This window comes from Chiloscyllium plagiosum, unplaced genomic scaffold, assembly GCF_037043375.1.
Source record: "Chiloscyllium plagiosum isolate Xiang-an unplaced genomic scaffold, Cpla_swu_hap1 HiC_scaffold_12, whole genome shotgun sequence".
Classification (NCBI taxonomy): Eukaryota; Metazoa; Chordata; class Chondrichthyes; order Orectolobiformes; family Hemiscylliidae; genus Chiloscyllium; species Chiloscyllium plagiosum.
This window is the reverse complement of record NW_028270150.1, coordinates 87,024,345-87,049,365: the sequence shown is the minus strand read 5'-3', so window position 1 is coordinate 87,049,365 and position 25,021 is coordinate 87,024,345. Positions and strand designations below refer to the sequence as shown.

Here is a 25,021-nt window from a genome sequence, read left to right as displayed (position 1 = left end):
GTTGAATTTTATGAACATAACTGTACAGAGAAAGGTACATGTTTAAAAAGGGACTTGACTTCTTTTTGCATTTGAAGTGTATTTATTTCTTTAATGTAGGTAACAAAAACTTTCTTTTTAAAATGATTTTCTATTAAGTGAATGCATGTCTGCACTATTATGGAAAGTAAAATTTAATAGTTCAGTCAACAGAGTCATAGAATTGTATAGCACGGAAACAGTCCAACTCATCCATGCAACCAGATATGCTAAGTTAATCTAGTCCTTTTTTTTTTTTACAGCATTTGGCACATATCCCTCTAAACCGTTTCTATTCGTGTATCCATCTAGATGCCTTTTAAAATGTTCTCCATACTTCTAACAGTATAGACTGATCACACATTAATTGATCTCTCTGTCAGTAGTAGCACTGCAGCTACCCTATTGGCAAGAGGCCACATAGCAGTATAACAAGTTTACGCAGGCAGTTTCTAGTATATTATAATGTACATATACATTTAAAACAGTTATATTAAGATGGAATACTATTTTAGAATGCAATCAGCCCTCTTATTTCCATGTATTTTGGATAGCAACATCTTTCTATGCTTTGACATGTGAAATCACCCCTTGTGAACAAATAAACTGATAACTATAACTGTTGAAAATGGTTTATCATGGAGTTTCATAACATTTACTAGACTGGCATAATTTGTAAATGATTCATTTATAACCACCTCTTGAAAATCTGTTTCAACAGTTGCATCGGTAAAATACAGCAAGTTCCATTGTTGCTAGAGTTCCAAATGGTCATTCTTTCTTTTAGGATAATTCTTTCTTTTCTCTCCAGACAGACATCTGTGATTAAAAGTGTGGCTTCCTCCCCAACCTCTAAGGATGAACTCATCCAGCCTAACCCTGCCAATCAGTTGACCTTTCAACAGCACCAATGCAGTGGTTTGTGTATTGCAAGAGTCACACCTCCAACTCCTGATCATTTCAAAGGGGAAAATCCATTGAGAATTCCCATACTTTGTCAGTTTCAAAGACGACATGGGAAGTTGCATTGGGATACTGAGGTCATGAATCCTCCTCATGTCACTTACAAAGCTCCTTGTGGAAGAAGTTTGAGGAATTTCAAGGAGGTGTGTAATTACATTCTTGAAACCCAATGTGACTTTCTGCAATTGGACCTTTTCTCTTTCAACACTTACGTCCAGCTTTCACGGACAATTACTTGCAAGAACCCAGTTATTTATGAAGCCGACATAAGCCATGGTATAGAACCTGTGCCAATCCCTCTGTATAATGCAATCGATGTCTCCAAACCACAGTATTTTAAATATAGAAAAGCACGGTTGCCTCATGGATATCTTATTAGCAATTCAGCAGAGATGTTTCAACAGAAATGCAACTGTACAGATGGCTGCAGCGACAAGTTAGTATTTTTTTTGTATTGTGCTCTTGATGGGTAAATAACATTTTAATACTTTTGACAATTGAGATTGCAACTAAACCTCATCATGCTGTATGGAGAATGACAATTAAAAAATAAGGTATGGTAGCAGAAGATCTTTGTTTCTCCAAAAGCAAAATGCTGCAGACGGTCTAATTTTAAAATTCTAGAAATACTGAACTGGTCAAACAATGTCTGTGGAAAGAGAACCAAATCACATCGTGAAAAATCATCATCCTTGAATGTTAATTCTGGTCTCCTGACAAATGTTCCCTGACCTGCTTAGTACCTCAAACATGTAAAAAAATTGATCCTGAAGTTATTTGAAAACAAAAGTTAATGTAATATTCCAGTTTACAGACAGCAGGAATGCGATAAATGTTCACATAATAGAGATGTGATGTTGGTTGAGACATAAATATTGGCCACGATGCTCTGAGAACTCCCTTGCTCTTTAAGTAGTGCTTAAAATAACCTTGCATTTATCCACATAAATTTTAAGTCTCATCCAGGAAACTGCTCTTCCTGTGATGCACGTCCTCAGCAGTTGGCTGCGTTATCTACTGAGACTATATATTCAAGTTTCTGGAGTGGGACTTTAAGCCACAAACTTATGCTTTAGTGAGAGATTTTGGTTTAGGTAACCTGACCTGAATGGATAGATATCAAGACTACCTCTGATGAACTAATATCTTCAAATCTGCTGAACATTAAAAGTGATGAACAGTTCAAAACCTGTTAGATAAATTCCCTCAAAGAGACTGTTAGCTCAGTTTGAAGGACATGGAACTTAGGGCAAATTATTCATCTGGTTATAATAAGCAGCAAAAAGCAGGGAATGACTGTAATTGGCAGAAAGTGACTATTATCTCATGAAGATCTTTGTTGGAGGTTCATCTGTTTACTCAATGTATTATAATGACATAGAAAGCCACGTAACCAAATCTGATGATTAGACAAAGATAGTGAGTGAGGCCCCTTTCGGTCATGGCTTGCATCCTCGTTGTTCTGGCGTTCTGCTATCCTGAAGCAACGTCACTTGTGACTGAAGAGATCAATGCTGGAGTATCAGTCGTGGTCGCAGAGGTCGCATCAGTATGTGGTCGTTGATCTGTTAGAACTGCTGCACTCCTTCCTTCGTGCCCATTTGTCTGCTGCAGAGCTTGTCAGCTTCCTTTCCCCTGTATTGAGCTGTTGGTTTAGGGTGCTTCTCCATCTTGTGCAGTCAGTTGTGAGCCATTCCCAGCGCTCTGTAACAATAACAAGAGCTTTCATGTCTCTCATGTAGACAACATGTAGCGCAGCTGGGGATGCCCAGTGGGTCTCTTCCTGGATGCAAACTCTCCATAGAGGATATTCTTTGGGATGCGGCCGTCCCCCATGCGGTGGACGTGGCCCAGCCAGTGCAGTCTCTGCTGCCTGAGCAGAGTGTACATGTTTGACAGAGATAGGTGGCATTGTAATCAAGTGTAGATTGAAGTGTAAAGTTATGAAGAGTTATTGATCGTGTAAATGAATAGGTATAGCTAACAGTTGGATTTCACTGTGGGTAGATGTGAAGCTCTTCATTTAGGACTTTAAAGTATAGAACAGGGTAGTTTTTTAAAATTGGTGAAAATTTGGAGCTGCAAAGAGACTGGGGTGGAGGGGTGGCGATCCAAGTACATAGATGTAATGAGCAGACACATCAAGTGGAGAACAGAATATAAGCTGGTGAAAGTTATAAATCAACAATACAAAGTCCTGTTTAAACCACAGCTGAATTAGTGTGAGCTATTGTGTGGGCAGTTCTGACCAGTGGAAGGACATTTTAGTCTTGGAGAGAGTGTAGCTGTAAAGTTACCAGAATGATACTTGGACTCCAAAGTTAAGTGGAAGAGAAATTACTCGACGTAGGGTTGCATTGTTTGGGACTTAGAAGAAATCTTTTCATCAAAACTCTCCAAATACAGGGGTCATACAACTTACACAAAATCAACATTTCTTTATGAAAGGAAAATCATATTTGGCAAGCTTACTAGAATCTTTTGAGGATGTAACTAGTAGAATAGATGAGGGAGAACATGGTGTATTTGGATTTTCAGGAAGCTTTTGGTAAAGTTCCACGTAAGTGGTTTGTGTGCAAAATCAAAGCATGTTGGATTTGTGGCGGTACAGTGTCAAGGTTTGAGGATTGGTAAGCAGATGGGAAATAAGAGTATGAATGAATAGGTAATTTTTGGGGTGAAATTCATTTACAAGTGAGGTATCACAGGGCACGCTGCTTGTGCCCCAGCTATTCACATTATATGTCAGCAGTTTGAATTTCGGGAATCTGATTTAATATTTGCAAGTTTGCTGATGACACAAAACGATGTGGGATTGAGAGTACTGTGGAAAGTTCAGGCTGATTTAGACAAGTTGAGTGAGTGGGCATCGACTGATTCTTGGGGGATTTGTCAAATAAGGAGAGATTGGATCAACTGAGCGTGAATTCACTGTAGTCAAGAAGAATGAGAGAGGATCTAATTGAAACGTGACATATTAACAAAGTTAATCAGACAGGAGCAAGGATGATGTATCCCCTGTCCAGCGAATCTGGCACAAGGAGTCATGGATATGCAGTTGACCATTTCGGATTGAGATAAGAAAGTTCTTTACTCAAGGTGGTGAACTTGGGGGAACTTCTACCACAGAAGGCTGTGGAGGTGAGTCTAAGAAAGAGGTAAAAAGATTGCTAAAGGCTGAAGGTGTCCAGAGGTGTGAAGAGAGAACAGGTGTATGGAGTTGAGGTGGAGGATCAGTCATGATTGTGTTGAATGACAGAGCAGGCTCAATAGGCCCAATGACTTTATTATCGGTGTTTCTTTATAAGGTACATGGAGATTGTTTCCATTTTTTTCAGGAATGAGGACTGGACAGCATAGTCAAAAGGTCTTTAAGGAGTCAAGTTAGGAAACATTTGTTCACATTAAGAGTGGTAGAAGTGTGATATACCTTTTGCATAATTCATAAAGATCTGTTAAAATTAGTTTTAATTTGTTAGCCAAAAATGATAGGGGATATGTGGCAAAGAAATTATATTGAGTTGATCCACAAACGAGCCATGGTCTCATTGAATAGTGGAACAGGCTACAGTGGTCTTAGAGTTGTACAGCAATAAACAGACCCTTCAGTTCAACTTGTCCATGCTGACCAAGTTTCCCCAAACTAAACTAGTCCCACTTCCCTGTGTTTATCCCATATCCCTCTAAACCATACTTTTTCATGTACTTATCCAAATGTCTTTTAAATGTTATAACTATACTTGCATCTACCACTTTCTCCGATGGTTCATTCCACACACGAACCACCCTCTGTGAAGAAGTTGCCCCTCAGGTCCCTTTTAAGTATTTCTCCACTCACCTTAAAAATATGCCCCCAAATTTTGAACTCCCCCACCTTTCCCACAAGTGAAGTGACCCTTTGCTATTCACCTTATCTGTGCCCCTCATGATTTTATAAGCCTCTATAAGGTCACCCCTTAACCTCCGACAGTCCAGTGGAAAAAAGTCCCAGCCTATCCTTATGACTCAAATCCTCCAGTCTCAAGTGTAGCATATTTTAGTCTGAACTCCCCAGTTTCATGGACGTCACGATCTAATGGACTGTCCTTCATCCTGCCATTGCCTCCCAGGATATAGTTGTCAGTTACCAGCTAATGATGAAAGAAAAGATTTCATTTTAGAGTTATAATTGCTTCCAATATTATTAACCACTATTTTTCTGACTTAGGCCTCATTTCTTCCCATCACAACACCTTTATAGTTGTGTCTGTAATTATGTTGCGTGTTTCTATAGCTATCTGTCATTGAAATTTACCTGTATTGTATCACTTATGGAAATTATTGAACTAGAGAAATGAAAAGCAGAAAGATTTCAGTTGTCATTTATGAAATAGGTATTTAAGTTTGGTCTACAGATATTAAAACATGGTGTATTTGCAAGATCTAGGTGTGCCTGCCAACAACTGACAGCAAATGTCAACAAAAGAATTAAAGAGGCATCTGGGTATGAATATAAACGACTTCTACAATATGCGCCTTCTGGGTGAGTTAATCAGGAACAAATTTTTTTTTTGTAATCTGTTTACCAAAGCTATTTAATCTTCTAATATGTCCTCCAACATTCAAGCCAGATTTACTTTGGACCGTTTTGTGAAATTCCTTGGTGTATAGAAGGACTAGTGCAAACTTCTTATAGCAGCTTCTTACCTGTAAGCACATTTAGAATAAAATTTCAGCATAACGGTGAAGAGGTTCTCACTTTGCTCTTTTCATATTTATACTGCTCAGAGATTAGACCCTCAACTAAATTTCTGACTTTTTTCTGATAGATAGTATGGGTATTCCTGGAGAGGATTAGTTGAACAGTCTATACTTGTGCAGAGATGACATTTTTCTCAGTGCCTTTAAGTAAAAGCACTGTCTGGGACAACACACACATCCTAGGACAAGTGAAACAAAGATGCACATGAGAATTCCTGGAGGCCTGGCATTCTAACCAGAACTCCATAAATAAACACCGATTTAGACCCCATCTACCTTTCCTTGAAAATAAAAAGAACCGGAAATAACATCACCCACCTTAAGAAGTCAAGACCTATAAATAGAGAGGCGCAACAAATCACCAGCGCTTTACTGGAGACTGTCACTGATGTTGTTACCTAGTCATGATGACGAAGCGTCTGAAAACAAACATTCCAGCTTAGTGAGCTAACTTACATCCGTAAATACTTATTCCTAGTACTCTGTTGTTTTTTGTAATGATTGCATTGCCTGATGGTAAATATTACCTAACCGCCAGTGATTGTAAAATGAAATACATTAAGTAGTAAAATCCATTATTTATCTTCCAGATTATATGAATGTAATAAATGGTGCAAATGCAATGAAAGATTGTGTGTGAACAGAGTTGTACAGCATGGCCTTAAAACCCGACTACAGTTGTTTAAAACTAAAAGGAAAGGCTGGGGAGTTCGTTGCAGAGATGATATTGACAAAGGAACCTTTGTGTGTTGTTACGCAGGTAAGCCTAGAGCAAATTCTGACTCATCTGAATATGATGAATCTTTTCAGAATATGCCTTAATACCAGGCAGATGGCAGTGATTTTTTTTTTCAGCTACTTCTAGAATTAGTAATTTTTTGACACTCCATAGTTGTAACGTTTTACAAATTCCTTTATTCCAAACCATTTGAGATATCTCTCCTGTTATGTAGTGATGTTGTAATCTCGAACTGTGAAACCTGTCTGTAAGTTTAATATTTAAGAGTGTTTGCCCGAATAATGCTAATGCTGTTATTAATCATTGTTATGTATGCTGTGGTTATTCTGGAAGATATGTAAATGCTATGAAAAGGTTGAAGGTTTAATTAAAATAATGTGTAAAAAAAATTGGAATTTATTTTTGTCACAATTTTGTGCATTATGCATTATGCATTATGCATTACAAAAGGTGAGTTGTAAATTACTGAAATTATTTCAAGTATTTGGGTTGTACATATTCTGTGCTCATGATGAATTTGAGAGAAAAAGCATTAACTTAGTTCACATACAGGTCGTTCTCCTATAATGCGAGTTTCGTCAACTCCATTTGGCTGTAACATGATTGGTGAATTGGGGAGCATTTTTTTAAAAAGCAAACTCCTGTTGGCTATTATGCAATTCCATCCCCAGCACTAAATGTTGCGGTGCACTGAGGACTGGACTCGCGTCGACATAGCATGGTCAGTTGGCTCATGGGCTTTGTGGTAGAGTGCTTCCTGAACGGTACAGTGCTGTGCTCCGTAGTCTTCAGTCCTGTTTGTTGCAAATTTCGCTGTGTTTTCCGTGAATATGGAAGAACAAAGTTGCAAGAATGTCGAGAGGACTGTACAAGAAAGGCTATAACACTTGAACAGAAGGTAGATGATATAAAGTGTTTTCAGCATAATGAAAAAGCATGTGATATTGTTCGTGTAACAGGAATAAAGGAGTCTATGCTCAACACGATTAGAGACAATGTGGAAAGGAATAAAGCAAGTTACTTTGCTGGAGCAAGTCTGAGTGTTAGCAAGTCTATGAGATCACGTACAAAGGAACTTGAAATGGAGCGGTTTCTAAGTGTGTGGATAGAAGATCAATCGACAAAGTGATCTGGGATCACCTTTCTCACCATAAGACAGAAAGCCTATCAATTTATGAGGACCTCAGAAAGAAAAGCTGAACATCCTGCAGACGTGCCTGCCTTCAGTGCAAATGGTGGCAGGGTTGCAGGTTTTAAGAGCCACCATGCTTTTCATAATGTAAAGTTACATGACAAAGTTGCCAGTGCAGATGATGAAAGGGTGCTGTCATTTCCTTCCGTGGTGAAAAAAAAATTGATTGAGGAAGAAGGCTACGCCTTCAATTAAATCTTCAATTTGGATGAGACAAATTTATACTGGAAGCGAATGCCATTCAGAACCTACATTTCTGAAAATGAAGGACTCGCTTCAGGTTTTAAGGTCGCAAAGGATCGTATGACTGTTGTTGGGTACCGATGTTAGTGAAGATTTTTAGCTTAAGCCTGTATTGGTGTACCACTCTGCCAATCCACAAGCCTTGAAAGATTACCTTAAGACCACTCTAGGTGTTTACTTCAGGTCAAACAAAAGAGGTTAGATGATGGGCAAAGTTTTTCTGACCTTTATTGTTGATGCTTTTGCGGATGTCTTTAGAAATTGTTGCAGGAAAAAAAATTCAGAGCTCAAGATTCTCCTTATACTGAACAATGCACCAAGCCATCCTCCCACCATTCGTGAGATGTTTGAAAACATCAAAGTACTATTTCTACCTCTGAACACAACCTCTCATTCCATCCATGCACCAGAGTGCAATAACCACTTTTAAAGCTGATTATTTAAGGCACACATTCAGGAACCTGATTGCAGTTACTGAGGGGGATAATGAGGATAGTGTTCTTCAATTTTGGAAGAGCGTTAAGAATACTATTGACATCATTGTGGAGGCCTGGGGTGATGTCAGTAAGGACTAGTTGCATGCAGTTTGGCGGAAGCTTCTTCCAGATTTTCTTTATGATTTAAAAGGCATTGAACAGTCAGAGGAGTTTCCAGCAACGAAAGAACATTGTGTCGCTCTTGCAAAGCTATTTGGATTTGAAGAAGTGGAGACTGAGGATGTCGAGGAGCTGCTTGAGTCCCATTGTGAAGACTTCTCCATGGTTGATCGACAACAACTTGTTGGTGTGGGGGGGAAATTGAAGTTCAAGATAAAGACGATGAAGTCCAGGATGCAGCACAATGAGAGCTTTCCACTTCTCTTTTGTCTTCTATCCTGAGGGAGGCTGAGCAGCAGTTGCAGCTCTAAGAAGACAATGAGTACAGTGCAGACCACAGGAGGATTGCGGTTCGTGACATAATGTCTTATCTGGCACCCTATGAACCGCTTCTTCATGCAAGACAAAAGATGACAAAGCAGCAAAAACTTGATGCTTTGGCTTTTTTTCAAGCCAACTCCCCAAGAAACAATCTGAGGACAATGAAACACAGCCATCCACCTCTCGACTAAATTTTTTTTGTATAATCCTGCACCCAGAACTGCACCTGAAAGTGATGATTGATGTTGATGATGACCCTCAGCCTCTGTCTCGATACAATGATGTAACTCAGCAAACTCAAAAACCCCTTCAAGTTACCTTCCAGTTTTTCAAAGTAAAGTGTTAAATTTTCAGGGTAAAGTCTTATTTCATCAAAATACATAATTTTAATATTTACTTAGACTGTGCTATCATTTGTGTTAGGCTAACTACTATTTTTGGTACAGTTTTTACTGGTTGCTTGTAGTGGTCTGCCCCAACCCTGTTTTTCCCACAAGCCCCATTATTTCCATTGCACAATTTTCTATAATGCAAAGTTGTATGAGAACACAACGATCACATTACAGAAGGACAGACTATAATATTCTTTAAGGACTTGTAATGACTCAAAGTGCTCCACAGACCATGAGATGGAACCATATTTATAGTCAGGACTTTAGCAACTAAAGTCTGAGATGAATGACTCCACTCTGTTTTAATTATGTTGGCTGAGAACTCCCCGACATTTGCTTGAAATAGGATTTTTAAGTCCACTTTAGAGTGCAGAGAGCCTTGGTTTAACAGTTTACCTGGAAGCTGGCATCTGCAAAAGTATACATTCCTTTAAGTTCTGCACTAAAGTATCTACCTAGTTAATAGCCTAGATTTTATAGTATGGTAATAGTGAAGCTGTTAGTGCTCACTTTTAGTTTGGAGTAAATCAGTTAGCAATGTCTCATATCTGGAGTGAAAGAAGGATTTCAGGAAGCTATTGTCAGATTTATTCAGTTTCTCCAGGACCTTTGCTGTAGCTCACTCAAATTTGGCATTCAAACACATGAAAGGCCTGAATAGCAGCATTTGCTCACTAAGCATGCCAGGAAAATTGAGACTTGTTTACTGCCAAACAACTTCTTGTAGTCACTGAAAATTATTTTTTAACTTTGTGGAGTCTCAGATTTTAATAATTGTTCAAGATTTAAGAAATTGGAATATTTCCTTCACTTTTCTATTGTCTCTCATCTTTATCTCCATCTCTCTTTTAAGTGGGCGGCACTGTGGCACAGTGGTTAGCACTACTGCCTCATAGCGCTAGAGACCCGGGTTCAATTCCCACCTCAGGCGACTGACTGTGTGGAGTTTGCACATTCTCCCCGTGTCTGCGTGGGTTTCCTCTGCGTGCTCCGGTTTCCTCCCACAGTCCAAAAAATGTGCAGGTTAGGTGAATTGGCCATGCTAAATTGCTCATAGTGTGAGGTGCAGGGGTAAATGTAGGGGAGTGGGTCTGGGTGGGTGCGCTTCGGTGGGTTGGTGTGGACTTGTTGGGCCGAAGGTCCTGTTTCCACACTGTAAGTAATCTAATCTAAAAAGTCCAATTTTGTATTGTTTGCCCCCACTAATTGTTTTGTTTTTATTTGCAATTTGCACCGAATTAAATATTTTAAATTAGATTTTTTACTTTATGTTCTGTGGATAAAACATTTGGGCTCCATCAACGGTCTGGAATGGAGGTATTTCGAGCCTAAACGTACAAGCATTGACTGAAGTCCTAGTCCTTTATGACTGTGTTCCCAATGGTCGTTTTAGGGGAAGCAGGTTAGGACCCCAGGGAATGTTGTCCACTCTCTCTAAACCAATTATGCTCCTGCAAAGGCAGTGATATTTCATGATGGGAGGCAGTTTAACTGTCTGGAGACCATCTCCCAGTAACAAGCTGAGGGCCCAACCGTCCAAGCAGGGCTATAGGCTTTGGAACAGATGCAGCCACAGGTTGCCTTAAAGAGGGAATTACAACTCTACACAGTTCCAAACCTCTGTCTGTCTCATCCTCCCATCCCATTTACTTCCAGTGCCTTCTCAGTTACTTACTCAGGATGAGCATGTGACTCTGGCTGTCCAACTCAGCTAGATTGCTGCACTCATTGGGTAAGGATTTCTTGGTAGTTAATGCCCTGGTCAAACTCTTGGCAGGGGAGTGGGTAACAAAGCCAAATCCTGATCCTATTCCCAAAATCACAGTTCAGACCGTTGTTCAGAAAGACCCATCAATCTGTTTCATGAGACCCAATTTTGCTTGCCCTGATCAGATAGATACTGAGTTTAGTAACAATAAGCTAGGGGAAATAACTGAATCCGATAGACAGAACTAAGTGATCCCACATCTAGTTGTGAATGTCAATGGACAGTTAAGTAACTAAAAAGGGGAGATGGTCCACAAATATTCCCATCCTCAATTAATTGAGAAGCATAGCAATTCCTTGCAAAAGACAAAGCTAAAGCATTTACAACCAGCTTTAGCCAGAACTGCCAAATCAATGATTCCTTTTCACCTGGGGTTCCAGCATCACAGAATGAGCTGCATCTTCAAACAATCTGTTTCTTTGAAGCTATGGCAATGCCATCTACTCCACAGTACTGAAATTTAAACAGGTTTACCCTATGCTCAAACAGCAGCACAAATCCATCCTCGTCAAGTACCACCTCAGTGTACACTTGACCATCAGCAAAATGATTGAAGGGGCCCTTGATAGTGCTATCAAATAGCACGGTCTCACCAGTAAACTGACCACTGGCATTCAGGTTGAGTTTTGCTTGGGGCACTCCTGACTTGATTACAGCTTTGGTCCAAACAAGGGCAAAATAGTTGGAGTTAAAGTAAGAATGACCGCCATTGATGTAAAGGCAACATTTGGTTGATTACTCCCAGAGACAGTACATGCAATCTCCCATCAACAACCTTGGGGTTACCATTGGCCAGAAACTTATCTGGGTCAACCATATAAATACTGTGGTTCAGAGGCTGGCAACAAGTAACTTCAACTTCTGACACCCCAAAACCTTTCTAAAACACAATCGTATGACTGCTGTAATATTCTTTGCTTGCCTGAATGAGTGCTTCTTGAATAATGTTCTAGAAGCTGAATACTATCCTGGACTACGCAACCTGTTTGATTGGCACCACATCCATCCCTTCATCTCTCAATGTGCAGTGGCAGCTATGTAAACCATCAGCAAGATGCAGCAACTCACCAAAGCTCCTGCAATTATCCTGTTTATTGTCACAAAGTTTCCTTTTACGATCTTATTGAAATTAACTAAAACTCCTGCGATAGAGCCTTTCAAATCCACAACTTCTACTGCCTAAGTGTGACTTCATTCTACAAGTTCTAGTGAAGTGAAGTTAGTGAAGTGGACTTTTTCCCTTCACTGATGCTGCCCGCCCTGCTGATTTTCTTCAGCATTTTGTGATGGTTTTTAATCAAAAATATGGTATTGACTCTTGATGCCCAAAAAAAGCATTCAAGAAGCCTCGCTAGTGTGAAAGTAGTTATTGAGCAAAATATATGCTCCTTAACATCATTGACACTTTAAAGGTTTTTAATTTGGGTTTCATTTAGAAAGATTCAATCAGTCAGTGACTAAATGCTTAATTTTAAGTTTACTTCAGGTGATCCAACTGCAATCCAAGCTGGTTAGCTTGGTTGGAAAGGGGCTTTCCTCTGGTGCAGTGGTAGAATACCTGCCCCTGGATCTAGACATCCAGGTTCAGAAGTGTGTAATAACATCAGTAATTTAAACAAAAAGCTCAGTTGAATATTTGGCAACTTTATCTTATATTATAATAAAAATAAACACACACTTAAAGCTTAGTCATAGCCCATTGTTATGACATGGTGTAAGCCCTCCTGCTTAATGTAAAACCAGCAATACAAAAAAAAATTATCCTGTGCAGTAAGCTGTGAAAATTCAAGTGGCCAAGAACTATTTAAAGTAAAAATTAACAACTTTGTTTCTTAAAGTATAACAGAGAATAACTAACTGACAGCTATATACTAGTCCTTACTCTAACCTATCTTTTACCTTCCCTTCTATAATACTAGTCCGATAAAACTCTCAATTAAGATTTACAAATCTAAACTTCTTAACTCAAAACCAGGCAACTTTTGGTTCTTTTACTTGGATCTTCCTGCATCTTCTTTTCTTCTTCTTAGGGATTTCTGCTTCACAGGTTACTGATTGAAAAGGTACCTTTTAAGGGAGCTGTTTTTCAGGCAAACTGTTTACATGTTGGGGCTTGGCAGTTCTCCTCCCAATTGTTCATTTTTGCCTTGGTCTTATACCCCAGAGCATAGGATTGGCTTTTAAGACTGTCAATATACTCAATTCAGACTTGATTGGAATTTGGTATTTTTCAGGGTATAATTTAAACTGATTGGCCTAATTTGAATTTGTTTTGTCTCCAGGCACCGAGCTAATAGAGCTGTTCAACCAAGTGTTACTTTGTTACCTTATTGAGAACACTTGGTGCTGTGTCCGGTAGTTCTGCTGCTTTTAACTCTCTTAAAGTACACCCACAACTTCATAACGCCATTTTAAAAAAAACTGTATTGTTCATAACCTTGGGATGTAGAAAAGTATTTCTGCCAAATACTTGGAGGTGCAGTCGTGTTTTAATGTAAGAAGCATGTAATCTAGTTTGTGCAAAAAGATTATTGTAGCACACTACTAGGTCTGGAATTTCTTTCAATTGCTAATTTGTTTTTGATTTTCATGATCTTCCATTCATAAATACAATTTATGCATGTAAATCTTGCGAGAACAAGTTAAAGTGATGACTTTAATATGTTTTGTTTCAGGGAGAGTACTAAACATTGTAAATGCAGTGGAGAACCAGAGAAATGGTGAAATGATTCATTATGATGTCGATGTGGGACGTAGCAACATAGTAAAGCCTTCCAGCAAAGTAGAGAGAAAAGGATCACATTTTGAATCAGATGGTGAACTAATGGATACGATGGAAGAGGTAAAGACTGATGTGAAAGTAGAAGAAGCACCTCGTTTGCGGAGAGCTTCATCCTTAACTCAAAAAGGGTAAGTTTCAGGTCAGCCATCAGAAAAGCTGTTGAAATTACATTAATTGAAATTTCAATTCCTTAGATTCTTCTCAAAATACTTACTCAAGATATTAAAGGTTACAAAACAAAATAGGTAAGTTGAATTGAGATGCAGGTAGTAAATGATTGAAAGTGACAGGACATTTTCAATGTCAAAATGTATCCATCTAAGCACATTTTAAGAAGGGTAAATTGTGTTTGACTAATTTCTGGACTTCTTTAAAGATGTAACAAGCAAAATGAATAAGTGGGTCCCGTAGATGCAGTATTTCTGGACTTTGAGGAGATGCTGCACAAAAGGTTAACACATAAGGTAAAAGCACACAGGATTAAAGATAATATATTAGCCTAGATGGAGAATTGGCTAACCAACAGAAAGCAGAGTCTTTTTCTGTTTGGAAAGCTATAAGTAAGAGGGTGTGGCAGTGTTTGTTATTTGGGCCCTACCTAATTCAATCAGATTAATAACTTGGATGCAGGGATAGAATGTAATGTAGCCAAAATTTCAGATGGCACTAAAATAGGTGAGAAAGTAAATTGCAAAGAAAACTAAGAAATGTACAAATGGATATGGGTAGGTTAAGTGTACGAGCCAATGTTTGGTCAATGGAGTTTATTGTGGATAATTGTGAGGTCACCATTTTGGTTGGAGGAATGAAAAGACAGATTATCTAAATGAAAAGAAACTTCAAAATTCTTTAGTGCATAGGAGCCTGAGTGTTTTTGTACATAAATTGTAGAAAGCTAGTACAAAGGTACAGCAGGTAATAAGGACAGCAAATAGAATTTTGGCAATGTTTACTAATGGAATGAATATAAACATAGGCAAGTGTTCTTGCAATTGTACAAGGCATTGGTGAGACTACATCTGGAGTACTGCATACTGTTTTGGTCCCCTGGCTTGAGAAATGATGTAATTGCATTGGAGGCAGTTCAGAGAATGTTCACTCAACTAATTCCAGAGAGGAAAGGCATGTCTTATGAAAAGACACTGACATGTTAAGGCCTGTAGTTAGAGTTTAGAAGAATGAGAGCTGATCTAATTGAGGTACGTAATATGTGAAATGGGATTAACAAAGTAGTCGAAGAGGGGCAACATAGAATGAGAGGTCATGGTTTTAGGCTAAGGGGTGGCAGATTTAAAACATTGATGAAGAGGAATTACTTGTCTCCATCGGTCCTCAAATCTATGGAATTCACTACCGCCAAGTGTGGTGGATGCTGGGGCACTGAGTAAACTTGGGGAGATAGACAAATTTTTAATTAGTAATGGGTTAACTGGTTATGGGGCGAGGGCAGGAAATTGAAGTTGAGGTTGAGATGAGATCAGCCATGATCGTATAAAATGTGGTGTGTGGACTTGAGGGCTGAATTGCCTACTACTGCTCCTAGTTATTTTAGATTAAGTGAGAGAGGCTAAATGGCCTACTCCAGTGCCTATGAAGATGAATGCATGTGTATAAATACACAAACATAAGAATTTGTAATTCAGAACACATGAACACTGGAGTTTGGCCTCTGCATTCTGCTGGTGCGAGTCCATTTCATTAGTGGCGTAATTTATACCTAGATGCTATGTACTTAAGATGGTGCCTTGTGTGGTGACATTGTACACATTTCACTATACTACTGTATTTTGTACTTGAGTACACATGACAATAAATCTAACTCTAATTCTAATTTAAACATTGAAGTTGAGCTACTGGTCTTAATGATACCAGTTAGATGGGAAATAGACGGAAGTTTAACTGCGAGACATGGAACAATGGAAGGGAAAAGGAGGGGATGGTAAAATGGGAACATGGATGGGAGGGGGATATTTCATGTTCTAGTATCCATTTGTTGGCTGAGGCAGCAAAAGATTTTCAGAGATTTATGAAGATTTTATTAAAAATCCAACTGTAGAACAAGTGTCATTTTCCATCTTTCCTTCTGGATCCTTTCTCTGTCCAAAAGTCAGCACTCTGCTATGCAAGAAATTGGCTTTTTTTCTTAAAATAAAGAAACCCACCACAATGGCACGGTGGCTCAGTGGTTAGCTGCCTCTCAGCACCAGGGTCCCAGATTCGATTCCAGCCTCGGGTGACCTACTGTGTGGAGTTAGCACATTCTCCCCGTGTCTGTGTGGGTTTCCTCCGGGTGCTTCAGTTTCCCCCCACAGTCCCAAAGATGTGCAGGTTAGGTGAATTGGCCATGCAACGAACCAGAATTGGTCAGGGACCTCAAAGTGAAGGAGCCATTGGGAAGTAGTGACCATAATACAATAATGGTCAATCTGCAATTTGAAAGGGAGAGGGTACAATCGGAAGTGACAATATTTCAGTTGAATAAAGGGAACTATGGAGCTATGAGGGAGAATCTGGCCAAAGTTCAATGGTGCAATACCTTAGCAGGGGTGACAGTGGAGGAACAATGGCAGATATTTTTGTGTATAATGCAGAAGATGCATAAGCATAAGAGAATAAGACATAGGAGTGGAAGTAAGTCCATTCGGCCCATCAAGTCCACTCCGCCATTCAATCATGGCTGATGGGCATTTCAACTCCACTTACCCGCATTCTCCCCGTAGCCCTTAATTCCTTGTGAAATCAAGAATTTATCAATTTCTGCCTTGAAGACATTTAGCGTCCCAGCCTCCACTGCACTCTGTGGCAATGAATTTCACAGGCCCACCACTCTCTGGCTGAAGAAATGTCTCCACATTTCTGTTCTGAATTTACCCCCTCTAATTCTAAGGCTGTGTCCACGGGTCCTAGTCTCCTCGCCTAACGGAAACAATTTCCTAGCGTCCACCCTCTCCAAGCCATGTATTATCTTGTAAGTTTCTATTAGATCTCCTCTTAATCTTCTAAACTCCATTGAATACAATCCCAGGATCCTCAGCCGTTCCTCATATGTTAGAGCCATTCCGAAAAAGAAGAAATATCCTTAGAGGAGGCATGGGTGGCCGTGGCTGACGAGGGAAGTTAAGAAACATATAAAGTTAAAAGAGAAAAAGTATAACATAGCAAAGATAAGTGGGAAAACGGAGGACTGGGAAACTTTTAAAGAACAACAGAAGATTACTAAGAAGGAAATACGCAGAGAAAAAATGAGGTACGAAGGTAAACGGGCCAAAAATATAAAGGAGAATAGTAAAAGCTTTTTTAGGTATGTGAAAGGCAAAAAAATGGTTAAGACTAAAATTGGGCCCTTGAAGACCGAAACAAGGGAATATATTACGGGGAACAAAGAAATGGCAGAAGAATTGAATTGGTACTTCAGATCTGTGTTCACTGGAGAAGACACAAGTAATCTCCCTGAGGTAACAGTGGCTGAAGGACCTGAATTGAAGGGAATTTATATTTGCCAGGAATTGGTGTTGGAGAGACTATTAGGTCTGAAGGTTGATAAGTTCCCGGGGCCTGATGGTCTACATCCCAGGGTACTGAATGAAAAATCGTGGATGCGTTGGTGATTATTTTCCAGAGTTCGATAGATTCGGGATCAGTTCCTGCGGATTGGAGGGTGGCTAATGTTGTACCACTTTTTAAGAAAGGTGGGAGAGAGAAAAGAGGAAATTATAGACCAGTTAGTCTGACCTCAGTGGCGGGAATGATGCTGGAGTCTATTATAAAGGATGAAGTTACAACACATCTGGATAGTAGTAACAGGATAGGTCAGAGTCAGCATGGGTTTATGAAGGGGAAACCATGCATGACTAATCTTCTGGAATTTTTTGAGGATGTAACTCTGAAGATGGATGAGGGAGATCCAGTAGATGTAATGTACCTGGACTTTCAGAAAGCTTTTGATAAAGTCCCACACAGGAGGTTAGTGAGCAAAATTAGGGTGCATAGTATTGGGGGCAAAGTACGAACTTGGATTGAAAGTTGGTTGGATGACAGGAATCAAAGAGTAGTGATAAACAGCTCCATTTCGGAATGGCAGGCAGTGACCAGTGGGGTACCGCAGGGATCAGTGCTGGGACCGCAGCTTTTTACAATATATATTAATGATATAGAAGATGGTATTAGTAATAACATTAGCAAATTTGCTGATGATACTAAGCTGGGTGGCAGGGGGAAATGTGAGGAGGATGTTAGGAGATCTGGACAGGTTAGGTGAGTGGTCAGATGTATGGCAGATGCAGTTTAATGGGGATAAATGTATGGTTATCCACTTTGGTGGCAAGAACACGAAGGCAGATTACTACCTAAATGGAATCAATTTAGGTAAAGGGGCAGTACAAAGAGATCTGGGTGTTCTTGTACACCAGTCAATGAAGGTAAGCATGCAGGTACAGCAGGTAGTGAAGAAGGCTAATAACATGCTGGCCTTCATAACAAGATGGATTGAGTATAGAAGCCAAGAGGTTCTTCTGCAGCTGTACAGGGCCCCGGTGAGACCACACCTGGAGTATTGTGTGCAGTTCTTGCCTCCAAATTTGAGGAAAGACATTCTGGCTATTGAGGGAGTGCAGCGTAGGTTCAGGAGGTCAATTCCTGGAATGGTGGGACTACCTTACGCTGAAAGACTGGAGCGAGTGGGCTTGTATACCCTTGAGTTTAGAAGACTGAGAGGGGATCTGATTGAGACATATAAGATTATTAAAGGATTGGACACTCTGGAGGCAGGAAACATGCTTCCGCTGGTGGGTGAGTGCCGAACCAGAGGACACAACTTAAAAATACAGGGTAGACCATTTAGGACAGAGATGAGGAGAAACTTCTTCACCCAGAGAGTGGTGGCTGTGTGGAATGCTCTGCCCCAGAGGGCAGTGGAGGCCCAGTCTCTGGATTCATTTAAGAAAGAGTTGGATAGAGCTCTCAAGGATAGTGGAATCAAGGGTTATGGAGATAAGGCAGGAACAGGATACTGATTAAGGATGATCAGCCATGATCATATTGAATGGGGGTGCAGGCTCGAAGGGCAGAATGGCCTACTCCTGCACCTATTGTCTATTGTCTATCTATTTTCTAAATCGCCCATAGTGTTAGGTGCATTAGTCAGAGGGAAATGGGTCTGGGTGGGTTTCTCTTCGGAGGGTCGGTGTGAACTTTTTGGGCCAAAGGGCCTGTTTCCACACTAGGGAAACTAATAAAAAAAAAGTTATCCAATCATCCAAATAAGAACTCAATTATTTTTAGATTTTCTAATCAACCAGTTTGGAGGTGGCATTATATACCTCTAGAGCAGGGACTTTGACTCATAGGTAGGGATACTCCCACTGCATAACAGGGTTCCTTCAGCTTTTTATAAATTTTATGACCCCATTATCACATCACCTGAATAACAAGTAACAAATATCCCACCAGGGATGAACTCAGCTCTTTTTTATTGAAGCCAGTCTGTTGAAACATGCTAAGATACATGTCCAGGACACACGACACTTGAACCTGAACTTTCTGGCCCAGTGGCCCACACTACCATCAGGCACTAAAAATTGAGTTCTTCAATAATTATAAAAAAAAATTAACCAAATGTTCTAATCAACCTGATAAGAAGTGTTGTTACACATCTCTGCAGCAAATGGGACTTAATCCTGGGCCTCTTGGTCCTGGGTAGGGACACAACCAGTGCACCACAAGAGTGCCCTCTGAACTCTTTTTTTAAATAACCTATTATCCAATCACCCATTTCAGTACTTACAAAATCAAGTAATAAACACTGCCAACTAATGGCAATAACACAACAGAAAATGAATGCAGCATGGGGAAATAAAGAAAGGGAACCCAATCAAAATGGACCTGGAAAGGGACAAAATGCACTTGAGTCCCTGGGGTTCCCACCTCTCTAAAGGCTTCAAGGGTGATGGTAGAAACCACACCACTTTCAATTTTTCTCTCTCTTATATTCCAAAAGTGCGCTCTCACACAATTTAATGATTTTTCCATCACCAAATCACTGCTGTTTTGCTTTCCACCATTATCAATACATCACTTGTGTTTTTTGAATTGATTAATTTTTATGTACAAAACCCATTAAGGTTAATGTGGACCATTAAAAGTAAGGGAGAGATACGGAAATGGGAAGGGTACTAAATCAAAATGGAGTTCGAAGGGCAACACATCTTTATTAACTACCGCCATTTCCAAATCCATTTCCTGGGGAAAACTGATAGGGGGAAAAAGTGACAAAGACACAGAATGCTTCTTTGAGGAGGTCATGTGCTTTGTGAAGGAGAAAGGAGAGTGTCAGTATGAACTGAGATACTGTCAGCCGGCAATGTCAGAATCAATGGCTATATAAATAAAAGTCTTCATTCCTGCAAAATAAAACAGGGAATGAACTGCTTCCATAAACTCAATACTTGAGAGTGATGAGGAATGAGAGAGAGAAAATGTGGTATCAAAGGAAAGAATTGGAGACAAAATGGAATGGGGAGGTGGGGGTAAAAAATAAAAGCAAAAGATCTACAAAGCAAAAGTAAAAGAGGGATGAGAAATGTCTTTTTTACGGGGATGGAGGACATGGAGAAAGGAGATGTGAGTAAGGAAGATATCAACAAATGAGAGAAGGAATGAAGCTGCATGAATGTGAGAATGGGATGAAAGTGTACAATCTAGATTCCTCGTCAATAGTTGGAAGCAAAAATTTTAATAACTTATTTATCCTTTATTACGTCTTTGATAGCCTACTTGCAGCTAAAGGTGAGGATCACTGAGCATGTTAACATATTTTTCAGACTCTTTAGTACCCAAAGTTTAACTTTTAGAAGATGCACAGATGTCTGGTCATACTTTGGTAACAGTATTGTGATTTTGAATTCTCTTATGTTGCATTTTGTTTCACAACTCTTTGAATAGCACAAAGAAGCCTGAACGTGGAAGGTCAGGTTTTCACACTTCTGAAAAGTCACCGAATAAAAGACCTAAAACAAAGACAGCCCTTCTGCAGGCTCAACGAAGAAGGCTTCTGGAGCAGGTAAAGGACGATTGAAAAGATTAACAACACTGGTGTAAACATGAGTCCCTTACTTTGTTTTCTCAATTAACTAACTTGTGGGATAAGAAGGTGGGAGCAACAATGAACGAATGCTTCTATTAATCAGTTGCAGTCATTGTTGAGGAATAAATGCTGGTCAGGTTACTGGAAGGCAAGTCTTCTAATTTTGATTAGTGTTGTGGCTCTTTTACAGCAACTTGAACAGGCACATATGCTTTAGTTAAACTTCTATTATTTGTTCATTGTATTTGAGCATTGCTGGCAAAGGCAGCATTTGTTACCCATTCCTCATTTCCTTTGATAATGAGATGATCTGCTGAAGTCTTTGAGGTGTAAGGACACAAACAATGTGTGGTGTTAGAAAGGGAATTCTGGTATTTTGAACCATAGAGTCATAGAGATGTACAGCATGGAAACAGACTCTTTGGTTCAACCCGTCCATGCCAACCAGATATCCCAACCCTATCTAGTCCCACCTGCCAGCACCCGGCCCATATCCCTCCAAACCCTTCCTATTCATATACCCATCCAAATGCCTCTTAAATGTTGCAATTGTACCAGCCTCCACCACATCCTCTGGCAGCTCATTCCATACACGTACCATCCTCTGCGTGAAAAAGTTGCCCCTTATGTCTCTTTTATATCTTTCCCCTCTCAGCCTAAACCTATGCCCTCTCGTTCTGGACTCCCTGACCCCAGGGCGAAAGACTTTGTCTATTTATCCTATTCATACCCCTCATAATTTTATAAACCTCTATAAGGTCACCCCTCGGCCTCCGACGCTCCAGGGAAACAGCCCCAGCCTGTTCAGCCTCTCCCTGTAGCTCAGATCCTCCAACCTTGGAAACATCTTTGTGAATCTTTTCTGAACACTTTCAAGTTTCACGACATCGTTCCGATAGGAAGGAGACCAGAATTGTACACAATATTCCAAAAGTGGCCTAACCAATGTCCTGTACAGCCGCAACATGAGCTCCCAACTCCTGTACTCAATTCTCTGACCAATAAGGGAAAACATACCAAACGCCTTCTTCACTATCCTATCTACCTGCAACTCCACTTTCAAGGAGTTATGAACCTGCACTCCAAGGTCTCTTTGTTCAGCAACACTCCCTAGGATCTTACCATTAAGTGTATAAGTCCTGCTAAGATTTGCTTTCCCAAAATACAGCACCTCGCATTTATCTGAATTAAACTCCATCTGCCACTTCTCAGCCCATTGGACCATCTGGTCCAGATCCTGTTGTAATCTGAGGTAACCCTCTTCGCTGTCCACTACACCTCAAATTTTGGTGTCATCTGCAAACTTACTAACTGTATCTTTTATGCTCGCATCCAAATCATTTATGTAAATGACAAAAAGTCGAGGGCCCAGCACCGATCCTTGTGGCGCTCCACTGGCCACAGGCCTCCAGTCTGAAAAACAACCATCCACCACCTACCTCTGTTTTCCACTTTTGAACCAGTGACAGTGAAGAATCAATGATACAGTTTTAAATCAGGATGCTGTATGGCTCAAAGAGAAACTTATAGATATTAGTGTTCCCATGCATTTACTGCCCTTGTCCTTCCAGATAATACAGACTTGGGAGGTGTGGTTAAAGAAAGCTTGGTGAGATACTGCCATGCATCTTGTAAGTAGTACACATGTATGGCAGTGGTGGAGGGAATTTATTTTTGAAGTGGTGAATGAGGACAAAGGGGGCTACCTTGTCATGTGTCGTTTGAACTTCTTGAATGTCGTTGAAGATACACTCATCCAGGCAACTGGAAAGTATTCCATCACACTCCTAACTTGTACATTGTTGTTTATGGGCAGGCTTTGGTTATCCAGGAGGCTTACCATAGAATTTCTAGCCTCTGCCCTCCTCTTGTAGTCACTGTATTCACACGGTTGACCCAATTGATTCGGCCAATGGTGACCCTCAGGATATTGATAGTGGGTATTTTTTAATATTCATTTGTGGGATGTCAGCATCCCTGGCTGGCCACCATTTCCTGTCTTTTGAGAAGGTGGTGGTGAGCTGCCTTCTTGCACTGCTGCAGTCCACCTTCTGTGGGTTGACACAAAATGCTGTAAGGGAAGCAATTTCAGGATTTTGACCTAGTGACAGTGAAGGAACAGTGATATATTATCAAGTCAGGATTGTGAGTAGCTTGGAGCGAACTTGAAGGTGGTGCTGTTCCTGTGTCTCTTGTGTCCCTGTCCTTCTAGATGGAAGTGGTCGTGGGTTTGGAAGGTGTTTTCTGTGGTGAATGTCTGCAGTGCACCTTATATATAGTACACACTGCTACTACTGAAGGTGGTGGAGGGAGTGAATGCTTGTGGATGCAGTGCCAATTAAGTGGGCTGCATTGCCCTTGATAGTGTCCAGGTTCTTGAGTGTTGTTGGCACTGCACCCATCCAGGCAAATTGGGAGCACTTCTGATTTGTGCTTTGTAGATGGTGGAGTCAGGAGGTGTTTTACTCTCTGGAGTATTCTTAGCCTCTGACCTGCTCTAGGAGCCACTGTGTTTATGTAATGAGCCCAGTTGTTTCTGGTCAATGATAACCCCCAGGATGTTGATAGTGGGAATTCAGTGATAGTAACATCACTGAATGTCAAGGGGTGGTTAGATTATCTCTTATTGGTGATGGTCATAGCCTAGCATTTGTGTGGTGTGAATGTTACTTGCCACTTGTCAAACCAAGTCTGGGTATTGTCCAGATTTTGTTGAATTTGAACATGGACTGATTCTGTATCTGATGAGTCATGAATAGTGCTGAACATTGTGCAATCATCAGCGAACATCCCCACTTCTAACCTTATAATGGAGGGAAGGTCATTGATAAAGCAGCTGAATATTGTTGGACCTAGGACACTGCCCTGAGGAACTTCTCCTTCGGAGATGTCTTGGAGCCGAGATGACTGACCTCCAACAACCATGACCATGTGCCAGGTATTACTCTACCAGCAGAGAGTTTGCCCCCAATACCCATTGATTTCTGTTTTGCTAGGGCTCCTTGATGCCACACTCAGTCGAATGCAGCCTTGATATCAAGGGCAGTCACCCTCTTCTCACTTCTGGATTTCAACTTTTTGTCTATGTTTGAACCAAGGCTCTGATGAGATTCGGATCTGAGTGGTCCTGGTGGAATCCAAACTCGGTAGCACTGAGCAGGTTATTACTGAGCATGTGCTGCTTGATGACCCCTTCCATCACTTTACAGACGATCGAGAGTAGGCTGATGGGGCGGGAATTGGCTGTGTTGGATTCCATACTGGGAAATTTTTGACATTGGTGGGCAGATGCCAGTGTTGTAACTGTACTAGAAGAGCTTGGTTAGGGAAACGGCAAGTTCTGGAGCACGAGTCTTCAGTACTATTGGTGGAATGTTGTCAGGCCCCATAGACTTTGCAGTATCCAGTGTCTCCAACTGTTTCTTGATACCACGTGGAATGAATCGATGTGGCTGATGACTGGTTTCTGTAATGCTGGGGACCACTTGAGGAGGTTGAGATGAATCATCCACTTCGCACTTTTGCCTTAAGATTGCTGCAAATTCTTCAGCCTTATCTTTTGCACTGATGTGTTGAGCTCTTCCATCATTTGAGGATGGGGATATTTGTCCACCACCATTCACAGCTGGACGTGGCCAGACATGGCTTGAAGGTAGGAGACAGAGGATGCTGGTAAAGGATTGCTTTTCAGACTGGAGGCCTGTGACCAGTGGTGTGCCGCAAGGATTGGTGCTGGTTTTACTTTTTGTCATTTATACAAATAATTTGGATGTGAATATAGGATGTATGGTTAGTAAGTTTGCAGATGACACCAAAATAGGTGGTGTAGTGGACAATGAAGAAAATTATCTCAGAGTACAACAAGACATCAGATGGGCCAATGGACTGAGGATTGGCAGATGGAGTTTAATTTAGATAAATGTGAGGTATTGCATTTTGGTAAGGCAAACCAGGACAGAATTTTACAATTAATGGTAGGGCCTTCGAGAGTGTTTCCAAACAAAGAGACCTAGGGATGAATGTACGTAGTTACTTGAAAGTGGGAGTCGCAGGTAGCACAGCATGGTGAAGAAAGTATTTGCCTTCATGGGTCAGAACATTGAGTGTAAGAGTTGGGGATGTCATGTTGCAGCTATACAGGACATTGGTGAGATCACTTTTAGAATACTGCATCAAATTCTAGTCA

The 25,021-nt window shown here is 40.4% G+C and overlaps 1 protein-coding gene across 5 annotated transcripts in view; it reads left to right on the top strand.

Moving 5' to 3' along the window:
• The window catches only part of LOC122554951 (histone-lysine N-methyltransferase SETDB2), a 100,351-nt gene that overhangs the window by 47,929 nt on the left and 27,401 nt on the right, over positions 1 to 25,021 (top strand). For all 5 annotated transcript variants that reach the window (XM_087993010.1, XM_087993007.1, XM_087993009.1 and 2 more), the window contains 5 exons: positions 830 to 1,417; positions 5,402 to 5,503; positions 6,312 to 6,481; positions 13,648 to 13,882; positions 20,694 to 20,811. In XM_087993010.1, the coding sequence (XP_087849136.1) occupies positions 830 to 1,417; positions 5,402 to 5,503; positions 6,312 to 6,481; positions 13,648 to 13,882; positions 20,694 to 20,811 (1,213 nt within the window). The remainder of the gene's footprint in view (positions 1 to 829; positions 1,418 to 5,401; positions 5,504 to 6,311; positions 6,482 to 13,647; positions 13,883 to 20,693; positions 20,812 to 25,021) is intronic.